This window comes from Podarcis melisellensis (genome assembly GCF_964234715.1).
Source record: "Podarcis melisellensis genome assembly, chromosome: 10".
Lineage (NCBI taxonomy): Eukaryota > Metazoa > Chordata > Lepidosauria > Squamata > Lacertidae > Podarcis > Podarcis melisellensis.
In genome coordinates, this window is record NC_138542.1 from 30,042,418 (window position 1) to 30,058,923 (window position 16,506).

The 16,506-nt window shown below is 41.3% G+C and overlaps 1 protein-coding gene across 2 annotated transcripts in view; it reads right to left on the reverse strand.

Moving 5' to 3' along the window:
* The window catches only part of PPM1H (protein phosphatase, Mg2+/Mn2+ dependent 1H), an 82,169-nt gene that overhangs the window by 43,442 nt on the left and 22,221 nt on the right, over positions 1-16,506 (reverse strand). Inside the window, exons 1-3 of one of the 2 annotated variants that reach the window (XM_081928082.1) lie at positions 6,424-6,539; positions 5,747-5,915; positions 1,103-1,447 (exon numbers count right to left, since the gene is read on the reverse strand). In XM_081928082.1, the coding sequence (XP_081784208.1) occupies positions 1,103-1,447; positions 5,747-5,915; positions 6,424-6,446 (537 nt within the window). In that variant the 5' untranslated portion in view covers positions 6,447-6,539. Of the gene's footprint in view, positions 1-1,102; positions 1,448-5,746; positions 5,916-6,423; positions 6,540-16,506 lie in introns of those variants that run through there. The other variant, XM_081928083.1, reaches the window with a different exon arrangement.

A 16,506-nucleotide genomic window follows, 5' to 3' on the forward strand; every position in this document is an offset into this window, starting at 1 on the left:
AATTAATGTTAACATGTTTAATCAGACCTCAATTCATTCCCTATATTTCCAAAGTTCAAGGGTGACTGTGAATTTAACAGCAGGTTTGGGGAAACCTGAAGGTTTTCAGAAATAAAAATTTAAAAATAAAATTAAAAAACACGCTATTGGAGAGACACCCAAAAACAGTCTTATGAGGACTGAGAATCCTCAGTGGCTACAGAATGCCAACTTATTGTTAGGGCCAGAGGAGATAGAAACAACAAATTAGATGGCACAGAATGGAGTGTCCTAGAAGGGGAATGGTTGGCTGACGGGAACATGGCAACATTTTGTCATAGCTTCCATGTGTAAAATAAAATTTCTAGCTTCTCACACAAATACATTCCAAGACAAAACAGAGACAGAGAGAGCAAGAGGGAAAGAAGGAACAGGGTTGCAAATGTACTCCAAACCATGGTTTATGGAGAAACCATGGTTTGCAATGGTACACAATGTAACATGGTTAACATAGGAAGGGGGGAAAGTGGTATATAAAGGAGAGATAGGGTACAGGAACAGTAGTTCACAAAACTAGTTTTGGAGTACAAATCATGATTTTATGAAGTCAGCGTTACATTCGCACTGGGGAAGATGATGCAATGCATCAGATACTGGCTATAAACTCTGGTTATATTCTGTCATCAACTTAGAGCTCTCCAGGTGAAGTCTACTATAGGCCCAGCAAAGAAAAACAGGTCTAGGTTAACTGAGTCAGGGCACAGATTCTTGGGTGCAATAGTTGCCACATGGATCATGACGGTCGTCTAACTCTAAACCAATGTTCTGTGCCCTCTTTTAGACTGCAACTTGGAAGCTCTCACTGGTGACACTTACGGCACAAACTGGGTGCCCACAATTACTCATATTAGGACCGTTACGCAGGTTTCTAGTGGAGATTCATTTTGCCAGTAAAAGCCCAATAATACCATTAAGAAGACTGGCATTTATTTATTTTTAGCAGACAAACTTATTAAAGGTGCTGACGTCGGCATGTCAATTCCCCCTCCCCCCCAGCTGTACCCAAAACAACAGAGAAGGATCCTACCATTAGACTACTAACCATAGCAGATGAGACACCTACCATTTCCCTGAAAGCTGTCTCAATAGCCCCCATAATGAGGCACTCGTGAGATATCTTCTTCTCCGTAAAGAAGCGAGTCGGAGGGGTGCCGGGTGATCCTGGGGCGCCAACACTCCCCCGTAAGGAGGCTGCTCTAGTTAGAGTTCGGGTGTTAGCAGCCATGCTTTCTGGCTCCTCCCCCAGGCAGGTCGGGGGAGGGACGGCCGAGTTCTTCAGGATGTCCACAATCTCCTGCAGCTGCTCTGCAATATGATGCTGAAGCAGCTTTGATGCTACAACAGCTGCCCCAGATCCAGCGTGCCCATCAAATAACGACCAGTAGTGGAAAGATACGCCGTCCGATTCCTGTGTAAGTATTATTAAAAAACAAAACAAAACATAAATGAATGGGGTTTCAAGAGTGGCTCCAGTTATGAACAAACTCATTTCCCAATGTCAATTCCAAGGATGGCTCGATCATAGATAAACAGATGCATTTCCTAATTTCAAATCATGAAATTTTCAGAGAGAGAGAAAGAGAGGTATTTGCAATGTCTCCACCCGCCAACTACGGAAAGCATACCAAAGGGTCAGGTTTTAGATACTCAGCCTTGATTCGTTGAAAATAACTAGCAACCGCTAGCCTCATTTTCATTACCACCACGCTGCCTATAAATACCCTATTGTGAAAGGGAAAATAAATCCCAATCTTCAGCTATATTTTAACATACATAATAAAAGGTAAAGGGACCCCTGACCATCAGGTCCAGTCGTGACCGACTCTGGGGTTGTGGCGCTCATCTCGCTTTATTGGCCGAGGGAGCCGGCATACAGCCAATAAAGGGGTCATGTGGCCAGCATGACTAAACCGCTTCTGGCGAACCAGAGCAGCGCACGGAAACGCCGTTTACCTTCCCACCAAAGCGGTACCTATTTATCTACTTGCACTTTGACGTGCTTTCGAACTGCTAGGTTGGCAGGAGCAGGGACAGAGCAACGGGAGCTCACCCGGTCGTGGGGATTCGAACCGCCAACCTTCTGATCGGCAAGTCCTAGGCTCTGTGGTTTAACCCACAGCACCACCCATGTCCCTAACGTACATAATATTTTAACATATATAATCATGTATATTTTAACATACGTAATCATGTATGTTAGCAGAAAAGCATGTTCTGTTTTAAAAGCTGGTCCTTTATAGTCATTTAGTTCCCTTTGTATTTCATCCGAGACAGGACACCGAGCAATACTAACCAGTTTTATTGTGGTTCTGCCAATAGAAAACCTGTAAATCTGCTACCAGGTAGTTTAAAAAAATAATTAAGCAACACTTTTGTGTTAGTCAAAGGCGACTATGGGGTTGCAGCGCTCAACTCGCTTTCAGGCTGAGGGAGCCAGCATTTGTTCATAGACAGCTTTCTAGGTCTTGTGGCAACCATGACTAAACCACTACTGGCGCAACGGAATACCGTGACAGAAGCCAGAGCACACGGAAATGCCATTTTCCTTCCCACCACAGTGGTATCTATTTATCTACTTGCACTGGTGTGCTTTCGAACTGCTAGGCTGTTAGGAGCTGGGACAGAGCGACAGGAGCTCACGCCATTGTGCGGAATCAAACCACCAACCTTCTGATCGGCAAGCCCAAGAGACTCAGTGGTTTAGACCACAGCGCCACCTGCATCCCTGCTAACTGGCAGGTCTACTTAGAACTAAACCCCAATGAGGTCAATGAGACTCACTCCCAGTGCATACTGGGTCAACAAGACTCACACCCTACATGCAGGGTTTTATTTTCTGAGCATAGTTCTATATATGGATAAACACTCACTGCGTGCATCTGACCAAGTATCCCCTGGCCTGTGACAATTCATTGCACAATTTTATTTTACAATTAGATTCATACACTGCTTTTCCACCCAAAGCCCTCAAAGGAGGTTATGGCCAAAAATAAAAACACAAGCCTCATTTTATGGAACAAAATTGGAGTAACCCAAGACAAAACAAGATCAATCAGATATTTGATAACTATGCATAAACATTAGATTATTAGCAGCAACAACAAAAAAGTAAAATCCAAAATTTGAAGTTTGGCTGAACGAAGAGAATCAACAATACAGGGGGGGTGTCATAATTAAGAAAAAAGCACGTCACAGTACTTAAAATTGCTTTAAGGAGTAAACCAGTACATTTCCAAGCTACTAGATTCCCCCCCCAAAAAAAATATTTGTGAGGCTGTCTGCTAGTTGATGTCACGCTGGGAGACTTCTCCTAAGTGCTTGCAACCCTCAGGTTTTCATCCATTTGCTTTAATAAGTTTTGAGAGATGCAACAATATCTCAGCAAGAAACGCAGAGTGAAATGTCTTACTTCTGTGCTACTACACATTAATGTGGCACACAAAGAAGGCCAGCTTCAGATTCTTTTAAAAAGGCAGCCCAGTGAAATGGGCTAGCTTCTGGAACAAGACTGCCCTCTAGCAGCAAGCGTTTTGCAGCAATCATATTTTAAAGCTAATCTCTTCTGAAACACTGAAGCTCAATAAACTCAGGCTATGTATTTCAAAGCATGATATCATCTATACATGCATTAAATTCTTAACCGGTTTTAAAATGAGGCACCCAGAGAACTGGGAAATGAACCATGGAACAGCAAAGGCACAGATAACATTTGTAAGGTAGTTACCTAAGTTAGACTATTGAATCTTATTTGAGGACAAGACGTTCCTTCAAAAAATCCACAATGCATAGAAACAGGTGTGTGAGCAAGATTTTCTGGGTTTAAAGCAGAAGAGGGCACAGATTTGCATATGATTTGTATTCTAGGCAAAATGGTGTTCTCATTAGCAAGTGAGATAAAGGGTCTAAAAGAAATGAGGCTACACAAAAGTACTAAGATGTCTGACAGTGAGGTCAGCAAATTAAAACTTTTCTGTAACTGTATTTCTACGAGAAATGACTTAACCTGTTGAATCGCTGCCTGTCAAAGAACTTTCAGGCACAAGAGGCCTGCTCTGCACCAGTGCTACCCCTAAACCATGCAAAGCCAGTTGTTGTTTTTTACTGCATTTTCCTTTTTTTAAAAAAAGCCAAGAGACTAGAATATAGCAACACCAGACTACACTTCAGGGTTGTCGTACACTCCTCTCTCAGTCCTCCCACCCTGAATCCACCTGCCACTGTATAACAAAATTGGGCTGTTTTGGAGGGGTGACATAGCCCATGCTCACTCTCTGCTGCAATGTCCCCCTGAAATATGGATATACTAAAATGGGCTGGACGTGTGTGGTAATTCTTTTTATGTTTGCATACTCAAAAGAGGGGGAAATCACATTTCTGAATGAAATTAAATCAGTTAGAAAGAGCACACAAACTCCTGTGTTTGCAGCTAACTTGTGGTTTTGGGTGGGCACAACTAAACTAAAATCTTGAATTCCTTGGTTGTTTTCTCTGGGCAACAGCCACTTCTTTACCAAAGAAAAACAAAGATCAGCTTCAAAATGAATCAGCAAGTCCTTGTTGTTTAGAGAAGGGACTTCCTGGTTAAGGCCATTTTTTTCATCTTTCCTGGCACACCTGCGATTCTAGAATTTCTCTACAGCCCTCAGCAATCACATCTGTGACTTTACTCTCATTTTCTAAAAGCACTGAAAGGCTGGACCGGGTTCATTTCACACATTTTGCTTTATTATCTCTAATTCTACAAGGGCTAGAGACTTTCATTTCTCAAAAGTTTTTGTGTTTTTTTTGGGGGGGGGAACAAGCTCAGAGTCTCCTCCCTCTTGTTGGCGCCAGGTCAACTGGCATCTTTTGGGGAAAGGGAGAAGCTGTGTCTGTCTCTAGCTGCACCTGTTATTTGATGAACCTCAAATCATGTACCAGGAGCAGAAGCTGCAGAGCTGTAGCCAACCTGCTCACCCTGAAGAGTAGATGCTCTACAACCAATGGACTTAAATGAGCATGTCCATTAAACTACATGGGTCTAACTTAGTTGGATACCATACGTAATTCTGAATGTCACTGCTCCATACATGCTAAGGTGACTCATGGAGGTGAACAGCAGCTTCTGCTCCCAGCTAATGAGCCTTACAACCTGGGCATCCTAAGCAGAGCTTCGCCCTCTGCAAAGAAAACAGCAGCCACCATGACCAGCTGTAATCACCTAACTGTCATTTTTCATACTAAGTTTCAAACCATAGCTCTGGAGCAGCTGTAAGTACAGGACAAGGTTGCCTGGTTGGCACATAAGAAGAGTTCTGCCAAAGGCTCATCTGAGCCCCATATCCCGTTCTCACAGGGGTGAACCAGAGGCTGATGTGGACTTCGGAGATAGGATTTGTCTGATCCTCTTTTAAAGCCGTCCAAGTTGGTGGCCATCGTGAGCTGAAGCAATCATTGGAAGCATTTCAGGGGCTGAACCCAGAGCTTATAAGTCAATCCACATTTTCAACACAATTGTTCTTAGGGGTGCAAAACAAGCTGAGCGATCAAAGACAGCACCAGAAGCTGGAAAGAATGGGAGCTAATTGCCCATTCTATCCACAACTGCCATGCTTACACACATGTGTTTTACTAGAGAGCATTGTAGCATAGACTACTTGCACAAGGATTCTGCAAGTGAAGCAACCATCTCACTGTGGACAGATTAAAGAAGGAAGCGGCAACTTACTGAATTCTCTTTCAGCTGCAGTCCTTCCCCATTTGGCAACGAAGACCTCCGTTTAGTAGAGGAGTTTTTGTTTGGTGTGGAATTAGTTCCTCCTGCTTTCTTCTTGACTGAAAGTACTTCACAACTGGCCTGGTCTTCATTGTGTGTACTTTTACCCGCATTGATCACCCTAATAAATAAACAAAATATAAATAAGCAGCGTAAGAAGTTATTTTTTAAAACAACAACATGAGTTTGTGTTTATTTGACGAATTTGTACACCACCCTTCAATAATATACACACAGAGAAAGAATACAAACAAAATTTTAAAAATACAACATTCAGATTCAATTCACTTGGAATGCAGTCTATGATTCTGTAATTCTCCACAATCATTTCTTGACTTGGAGGGAATCACACTGTTGGGACACTTCTGAAGGAACAGGAAGCTCAGAGCACAAAATCCACGTCGGATAAAATTAATGGTTCATCTACCACAGAAGTCTGCCCATCAACAACATCTGTTTCATGGATGCTTAAATGAGGACACAATGGTGGAACCCATTCCCTGCTTTTAATCCTGAACATATGGTAGGTAAGGACTGTTTATCTCGGAAAACTGAGGCTGCATTTTGGCTACCACGGCTAGCAGAACCCAGAATTCCTATTCATGTATTCATCTAATCTACTTATTTACAGGGATTTCTGCCATACACGCATCAACTGTGATGAGAACAGCTACTGGCAGCTACAACTGCAGTACAAGATTATTTCTTATCCATCCCCTTCCTGTGTCCAATGTGACTCAATATGGAAAAGGCTTGTTCCCAACATTTTGCCCATATTGTGACATGCAATGGCATCACAGAATACAATAGGGCAAGGCTTGCCAGGGAACTCCAAGGTGGCATGGTGAAGTCTTTCAAAATCAGGAACTTCCTGGGCTCATTGTTTGTGACATTTTGGTTGGTCCCAATAAAGACGTTGCCTGCTGCAGCTTTTATAAAGTTTTCTAGGGATGGTTCCTCAATTGTGTTATCCAAGTATATATGGCCAGAGGGAAAATCTCAATCATTCATGCTGTCATAAGTAATATTTTGGACACCATGGCAGTTATTTCAATCTATATCTCCTGAGGTGCCTGAAAAGTAAATAGTCACGCTGTTTCTGAAAGCCATGATGATGTTACTTTGCGATCTCAGAATGGCTAAATTATTTTACAATAATGTAACATGCAACACGGGCCTCGTGGCACCATTTCCAGACATTCTATGAATGAGATGGATTTTTCTTAACTATGTTGAAAAATCAGCCTTCCCCCAACCTTCAACTACAACTCCCAACAGCCCCAGACACAAGAGTCAGGGATGCTGGGAGTTGTCTTCTGAAACATCTTGTGGGCACCAAGTTGTTAAAGGCTTTTTCAGATCAAGCCTACACAGCATATAAGCCGCCAAACTGAACATACTCCCCCTTGCCTCGCATTTCACCCCACTAGAGACTGAGAACTCTCTTGTTTTTGCTGCCTGCCTGTGATAACAGAAATAGGGAGACCACAATAGATAACCAACAACCCGTATTTGGCTTGGCGGGGCTCTCTGTGCAGAGCTGCTTTGGACAAGATTTTAAACAAAGGTTTCTGCAGTGCTGTAAATGCCAGTGGCAAACACCTGGGAGAAAGCGTTATGAAACAGCACAGTAAAATAAAGAAAAGGGAGACAAGAGGAACATTCATATACTGCAGATAATCCATCCATCTCAATACATCATGAAAACTGTATCTGAAAGTGGTGAGGTGCCAGGAGCAAGAAACTAAAAATTTATCCATCATCAACCTATACCCTGGTTTTCCTCCCAAAGGTGCCCAAAACAACTACCCATCTAGAACACAAAAGAAACTCAAATCAGTTCAAGAAGTTACAGATAGAGCAGCAGACAAAACTGTCAGCTGGAATAAGCAGGTCTTTTAAAAAGGCACCCCAAAACCATTGCAAATCTGACTGTAGCTACAAAAGGCTCTCTCCCACATGTCAAACATATCTCCAATACCAGTGGGATACAACATGGAGCTTGCTCAACCTGATCTCAAGGTGAAGTTCACAGAAGGAGGGGAAAGAGAGATTTAGGCATTCTGGCCCCAGGCTGTATGCAGTCCAGACACCCAGGTCAAGCTCCTGGGACAAATGGGTCACAACAGTCAGCGATAAGAAGGCTGACCGTTCTGTTTTATTACCTCCCTTAATCATAAGAAAACCTGATGCATCCAAATGCTTGCTTTTAGCATCGGTCATTCAGATAGTCAACCCTTTCTTCCCAAGCTACCAAAATCATGCAAATTGTGACACCTTTGTGCCTAGGTGGAATGTGGTGCCAATTCACACCCAATGGGTGGAGAAGAGCTAAGCTGGGCTGTTATGTTACAAACAAACAAAATATTTAAGTGTGGGACTGCACATGCAACCAAGATGCAAGTAGACAAATGAGATGAACCATTAACTTTTTCATTAATTTTCTCTTTTACGTTTTCCAGATAAGGCCTTTCAGATGGGACCTGTATGAAAGGTAGTTTCCTGCTCCCCCTCTACTCCAGGCAGACATGTTAAGACATTCTTCAATCTGCCCTATTACCTTATTCTCCTCCCTCTTTAAAACTGTCCCCCATATTTACAGAAAAATCGCATGTAGGTCTCCTTGGAGACAGTTTCAATTTTGAATCAATGTTATTAAACATTTTCAAGATACAATACCATAAAAAAACCAAGCAAAGCTATTATCTAAAGAGAGAAAAATAATAAAAAGGAAAAGAAAAGAGAGAGGAATAGAAACACAAAATGTTATATTCTATCAGCCTTATATCTTAATCTACAATACACAATCAGAGACCCATGTTTTCCCAGCTCCCTGGGACTTATCATACTTATATTATTTAATATTAATTTTAAAAAACTATATAGGTGATAGTTTCTATTGACTTCCATGGTACTTACTCCCAAAGTAGTTCATATACAACCGCAACCTAAATATCACAATAATATAACATCCCACTGAAGGCATACATTTTTACCCTGGCCTGGAACATTTGTGCCATGTGCTTTCAGGACCCCCATCCTATTTCGGTGACTGTAATTTGTTTTAGCTGTTTTGAATACTGTATGTTAAATTGCTATAACTCACCCTGGGACCTGCTGGTGGAGGGGGATTAATAATAATTATTAATAATAATAATAGCAAGGTGGCAATCTGCAGACTTGGGGTCTCCTAGGGTTCAAGGAAAACAAGATAAATGGCTTATATAAAATTATTTCAAGCTTTTAAAATTCTCCTTCACGTTTAATATGTGTGGAAAGTTTAAACTCTGAGAGTTTGGCGGTGGTGGCGCTAATCCATTTTGATACAGCTGTCAACTTAAATTAGCACACAGCTATTCACGTGACTGGAACCAGTTCACATATGCCCACAGAGGATTTGTTCCTTTCTCGGTACTCACTCCCTGCAACATATATATAGCACGAAATAATGTCATCCGTTTATCAGAAAACTACTGCGGCAAAATCAGACTTCGTGTGAAGTTCTCGCCTACATACGCATGTTTGTTTGGAACCTGATTCTAATGGTGAGAAGTTGTGGTGAGAAGTTTTAGGAAAGGAAATCTATTTTTTGCTTTTGCAATTAAAATTGGGCAGCTTTTGTCTTATTACGAGACAGACATGAGGACTCAGCAGTGGGATTCTTCTTACACTCAATAAGGAAAAAGAATATATTATTAATAAAAATAATTAATTAATTGACTAATTAACTAATTAATTAAATCTGTATAGAGTGGTACCTCTGGTTACGTACTTAATTCGTTCCGGAGGTCCGTTCTTAACCTGAAACTGTTCTTAACCTGAAGCACCACTTTAGCTAATGGGTCCTCCCACTGCGGCCGACGCACGATTTCTGTTCTCATCCTGAAGCAAAGTTCTTAACCCAAGGCACTATTTCTGGGTTAGCGGAGTCTGTAACCTGAAGCGTTTGTAACCTGAAGCGTATGTAACCCGAGGTACCACTGTACTGCCCTATACCCATAAGTCTCAGGATGGTTCACAACAGAAAATTACAGAAAAAAAGCACAAAATATATAATAATTATAATATAAAAAAATCAAAACACAAAAGACATAATAAAAAACAAAGACAGTAAAGCATGGCTTTTCACTCAGCAAGATAACTCCTCCACATTGTGAGTCATCCTCTAGAAAACTCCCATCTGTCTTTTCGCTGTGATTCTTGCACTTCTTGCATGTGTAGAGGATGCTATCAAAATCATCCCAAATGAAGTAAACTTCAGAGACTCAGTGAAGTTTCTCTCAAAAGGAAAGGCAAACTTTACAAGGCCCCAAATATTTATCTGGCTCAGGTAAAAATCTGAGCCAGAGAAGAACTGCCAGTTTTACTTTCCTTTCATGACAAAAATATCCAGGATAAATCCAGCAAGAGGTCACTAACCTTATGGAATGAAGAAGAGTTAATTCTTTGCAAACTATCTATTACATACACCACCAGTTCCTATTAAAGCACTGCTGGCATTTATGTGCATGCATCCAGGTCCCGCAAGAGCTCCCTACTGGAGAATTGAGACTAAGCATATTTTGTTAAGGTCACTGTGGTTCAATAACTTTTCCCTTTCCTCCAGTCAGATATACATCTTTATATGCCTACAAGCATGAGATGAACTACACTTACTAATAATGATATCATACAGTTTGGCAAATTAGGTTTCGCTATGCTTATTACATCAATTTATAGATGCTAGACAGCGGCTATTACAATTTAGCCACTAATCTCCCCACAAGTTCTAGCATGAAGATGATAAAATATTTAGAAGGAATCTGCTCGGAAGGCAAATGTTAGCTTCCAATTAACATTTTCAAACCACCACAACATGATAATGATATCCTTGAGATATTTATGCTTCGTGGATCTGTAGCATACATCGTGCCCTAGTTATATTGTCAGAAGACTGATTTAGAGGCAAATTAAAAACAAAACAAAACCAAGCGCATTAAGAGCGGCTAACAAATCCATAAACTTTTTCAACAGGCTTTCCCAATCACAATACAGTGCATTATAGCTATGCCAAGATGTGATGGCATAGCCGTAATGCACTGTATGTAACAGAAAGAAACAGTGCAAATTTCCTTGCTTCGCTGGTTGTTGCAATCCTGTACCATGTGGCTACAAGAGGCAGTAGCTCTGTCACAGTGACAACATCCACATTGTGGCACATAAGCCATTCAGCCCCATCTATATAAATAGTAAGAAAACGGTAAGCACCCAGAATAAATCAGAAAAAGGGGAAGGAGGAAAATCTCAAGATGCTGGATATGGTTTTATTTATAGGCAAGCCCAATGTGTCAATTTACGCAATCTAAAATGTGTTGGGCTTGTTTATAAATAAAACCATATCCACATCTTGAGATTTCCCCCCTTCCTTTTTCCTTTTTCTCTCTCCTTCCATTTGGAACAATCCATGCATCCTGCAACATGAGCAATGTTGGGGGCCCTTTGTGTAAACTACCACCTGGTGGACCTCCTTAACCTGAAAGGAACAGGACATGGAAGCCAAGACTTCTCCTATGCTGCATCTAATCTTCTTGGGCACTCCTTACAAAGTAAGAATGGTCACTTCTGTTATGGCAGCCAGCCCTCAGGCAGGCTTGGGGTACTAGCAAATGTCCAATTATGCCATCCTTGGGGACCAATCTTGAACAAGATCATTATGCCCTAGGATAACCTAGGATATCAAAGCAAAACCACATGATGCAGTGCTGTCCTGGACTGGCAGCCCTGGGCTCAATCTTGACCCCATATCAGCCCATAGGATCAAACCTGAAGCAATTCAGACATTGTGATTTATCAGTATACTGCAATGTTTAGTTGGTGATGTATCACAATGCTGAAAACCGGATATCTCCCAGCCTGAGTCTGCACACCTCCTAGGTGTACTGGAGAGGCTGGCATCAGTTTGTAGGATCAAAACACAATTTGGAATCCCAATATAGGGCTTTAGAATTACAATAGGGGGCAGTGGAACATGGGCGTGCCATTTAGGAGTCAATTCCCATGTTACGCTTAGCAGTGCAATGGAACGTCTCTGTTGCGGATGGATCCTACACCACTAAAGCAAGCACATCACTCATGAGATGGGCGTAGCTTCTTCCCATTCCAGTGCACCCTGATCTCAGTTACCTAAACCCTTTTAACAAGTAAAGCTTCCACATTGTTCTGGTAAGATAAACATTCGTCCAAAGTCATTTATACTTTATACTTACAGTTTTTCTTGAATGACGTGTTGCTAACGGGCAACCCAAATCAACATGTTACAGTGCTGTGCATTCTGATTATTCCCTTGTACTTGATTCAGTTTGTTAACTGGTTAATTTTCCAAATGAACAGTAGCAATAACTTAAGCTTCTAATTTCAAAACAGAATAATGTTGTACACAAACATTTTTCTCTCTGGGGAGGGCTAGCAGCTCCAAAATTTGTTTTCCTATTTTAGTTTTGCTAAAAGCTCACAAAGTATATTGCAAGCACAATCAGCAACTGTAGTGGATATTTGTTTTGCAATATTTTAAAGGAGAACTGGTCCTGAAGTGCTTTTCTGAAAGCTTTTACAGAACATGCACACTTTGATTCAAGATGACAGAACTGAAGGCCTGATTTGATAACCATAACAAATCACTTCACATTTTTCAGAAACTGCTAAGTCAATTTTAACTCAGCATGCTTGGGTGTGTTTCACAGTTTGCTATCAGAGTCGAAAAATGTGTGTTTTTGTAAGGGGAAAAGCACCTCTACAAAACAGGGTAGCTGCCCAGTTGAGAGACAGCAAATTAGCTGGGCTTCCAAAAGCACATTGTTATACGTTCACCTTACTTCATTTATCAGGTTCATATCCTGTTATTTCTTTACCTTATTTTTTCTTAACTGTGTCTTGTCGCATCTACATGTGACAGTGATCTTCAAAATATTCACCCTGATCTAGCAATCAGCATGTGGTCATAGTAAAAGGCTTTGTTGATATAGCACAGATGTTCCAGTGTTAGTTTCTAGGAGCTAAATGGCACCTTAAACCTAGGTTATGGGCACAACAATGAAATGTCTAGGCATGCTTTTTCATAAGAATACAAAGTTGAAAATGAATGAGCTGCAGCTTCATTTTTCATATGGTCTAGTCCTTCTCCTGCCCGCCCCCCTAATATTCTTAAGAGGGTTTCTTCTCCTGTCTTCAGAGAGTAGCTGGAAGTGGGGAGCAGAAAAAGGGCCTCCTTTCCTTCCACTCTGCAGTTTTAATCTGAAATCTTAGGCGCTGCACCCAGAGCTCAGAAACTGCTCATACTAATGAAATTCCCTGTCGCAAAATGGGAGTTTTGAACACTGAACTGTTCAGCACATGAAAATATGTACTGGATCCTACACTACTTGGAAAGAAGAGTGCAGATCAAACAGATTTATCTTCTATGTGAGCCAGAGATGGTCACAAATAATAATAATAATAATAATAATAATAATAATAATAATAATAATAAATAGTTTCACTTGACTGTATGCTCCTGCACCTGCCTTTGCTTGTTCATAAGGTGCTCATTTCAATACAAATGCATGCACTCCTGCAGAAAATTGGGAAGGTGCACTTCTCCCTATAATTCTCAATGCAACTGCAATTCTGAAATTCTTTCTATGATGAATAGTGGTACGAGTCACACCTCATGTTTTTTCTGTACCATAAGCACTTCTGACATGGGACCATGGCGATCATTTACCTTTCCAATTAATCAAGTGTTTCAGGCACTGTGTTTTTGACAGGAGGTTATCACTGGAAAAGGAACAGTTATTTCCAGCATTATGAAATGGCCTGGGCCTTCTAAAAAGAGAAACATATTCAAAGCTAATTAAGAAGCCCTGATAGTTAAATAAGCATGCCTAGAATTTCCTGCTGAGCTTTACAGGATGGCAACAGTAATCATGATGACAGGACCGTTCAGAAGCACACATTTCTCCAAGAAAAGCTTGTAATGAACAACACGGTTCATTAGTTTTAATTAAGTACCCATTAAATAAAAGTTTTGACTCCTGCTCAAAGTTTAGAATGCTCTAAACTCAACTATCACTTCCCCGACCCCCTTCCTGTACCCATCTATACAAAGGCTATAGGCCTGAAGATGCTCACTTGGAAATTAAGTTCTACTCAGCTCAGCTGGATGTTTCCTCTTTCAGTGAACATTTCAGAAACCAGGTGCACTAATGGGATAGTTTGCTCTAAGGGACTAGCATACTGTTGGAAGTAAAATTGAGACATTCAAGTTATTGCAAAGCTCTTGACTTGTTTGTGTAATTGTTTGGTGTTAATGCCGGACTAGAGATATTTAAATTACCGTGTTAACTAAAACCTCTGTGAAACAACAGGGATTTCTAAATTGAATTATTCGGCAAGCCAAAGCTGCATTCTACTTCTCCCATGTCACCTACCAACAGTTCCTTTTTAAGGAAAGACACCAGAAATGCATGCACTGAGAGGCAATCAACTTTTAATTCCACCTAGTTAATCGTATTCAAAAGCAGTAAGAGTCCAAGATGAACGCAAAGGAAGGCTAATGCCTTTTAGTCTAGCACAAAGGTTCACAAACAGCTATTAGTCCAAATGCCTACTGTATTCATTTGTAATGCTGATATAAACTGGGGAGAAAAACACACGAACTTTCCCAGTTCACAAAGGTTTCCTTGCTTGATCACCTGCACACAATTTCAACTTGCCACCAGCAACAAAACAATTGTCAATTTTGAGCCCTGATTTTTACACAGCATTATTAAAAGAGAAGCTGAACTTTAGAGGAAGCCCGGTTCTTCTCCTCTAGCATCAGTTTGAAAGGTAAGTGAACATAAGCCGTTCTGGCCGGAAATAGAGCTGACAAGTTACATCTTCTCTCTCACTGTAGAATTCAGCATATCCCTAAAGAAAAGGGATGGGGGGGGGGAAATCCTCAACTCAAGAGGAGCCTCTCCATCAAGGCAGTTAATTATGCTACTTTGCAAAATGCACAAAAGCAGAAAGGAAAAAGGGGGACTGACCTCAGAAAAACCTAACAGTACTTCCACTAATGTGGATAAATGGAACAAAATAAACAAAGACAAATAAATTCTAGACCAGATAATCAAATTGTCTTCTAGATGTTTGAAAGAGGGGCAGCTGGTGGTTTATTGGTTTATGGCTTATTAAGCTATGGCTTATTATCAAGTGTGACCCCTGCCTAATAGTTTCATTATGGTTTATTTACTGCCAGTGAACTATAACCTGAAGGCTTGGTTTGGTGCAGGCTTTACAACCTTGGATTGTTTTAAATATGACTTGGTGTTGCATGTAGTCCCAGCATCCTCCCTTAATCATGCTTTGCCTGACCAAACCAACGTAAATTGTTGGGAGCAGACTCCAGGCCCTTATTGATTTCTTTCTTCTTTGGTCATTGCATCATCCTTTACTGTGTATTATGGCCAAAACAAAGCACTGTGGGCTGAATGAGACTCTGTACACAGAGATTTCTGGCAATTACACAGATGCTGTATCCCTGAACAAGGGCATGGGGGGTGCTCAAGTCCCGCCCCACAAAGTCCCAAAGTGCACAGTCCTGCCCACCTTGTCCCTGACCTTCCCCATGTTTAGGGAGGGGTTAGTTGGACCATAAAGAAGGCTGATCGCCAAAGAATTGATGCTTTTGAATTATGGTGCTGGAGGAGACTCTTGAGAGTCCCATGGACTGCAAGAAAATCAAACCTCTCCATTCTGAAGGAAATCAGCCCTGGAAGGACAGATCCTGAAGCTGAGACTCCAATACCTTGGCCACCTGATGAGAAGAGAAGACTCCCTGGAAAAGATGTTGGGAAAGATGGAGGGCACAAGGAGAAGGGGACGACAGAGGACGAGATGGTTGGACAGTGTTCTCAAAGCTACCAGCATGAGTTTGACCAAACTGCGGGAGGCAGTGGAAGAAGACAGGAGTGCCTGGCGTGCTCTGGTCCATGGGGTCACAAAGAGTCGGACACAACTAAACGACTAAACAACAACAAGGTCTGCAGAGCCACCCGATCACGCACAGGGTTCAAGCAAATGCAAGTAACATAGAATGATGGCTTCCACGATCCATCCTATGTGTGTCTTTGGGGCTCCCAAATCCACATATCTCACCTTTCTTACCTCCACCTTGTATAAGATGCAACCGAAGAGGGTTATCCTTTTAAACACATACACTTCAAACACTTGCATTTTAAAGATTCATGTATTTGCTGCTTCCTTCACCTCAAGTCTGTCAAAGGAATAACACACACAAAGCCACACTGCAGAGAAAACAGGTGTGGCCAATGACCTTAATGCTTCATTATCTAATCCACCTGGTAGAACCTAAGTGCTTTTGAAGCTAACAGTTTTTTTTCAGCTGTGGACAGATTGCTACAGCAGTAGCTCTTTTCAGTTCTGAAAATATAAGCTTGCGTGTGCTCCCAGCTGTGCGAACAGCAAGGTAGTTGAGCCCTGAAAATGAGGGCAATGGGTTAGTTGTACGAAAAATGGGGGGAGGGAAGTATTTTTAATGATGTCAAGAGGGTACATTCCTTATCTCCGTTCAAAAGGATCTTAAACTTCTAACGTTTTACTCAACTCTATTTTAATCCTTTCAATCTTTATGCGCAAGGCTGAAATGATTAAGGCTTTTCTGATTCACACTGCAACCTTTTTAAAATGAAATG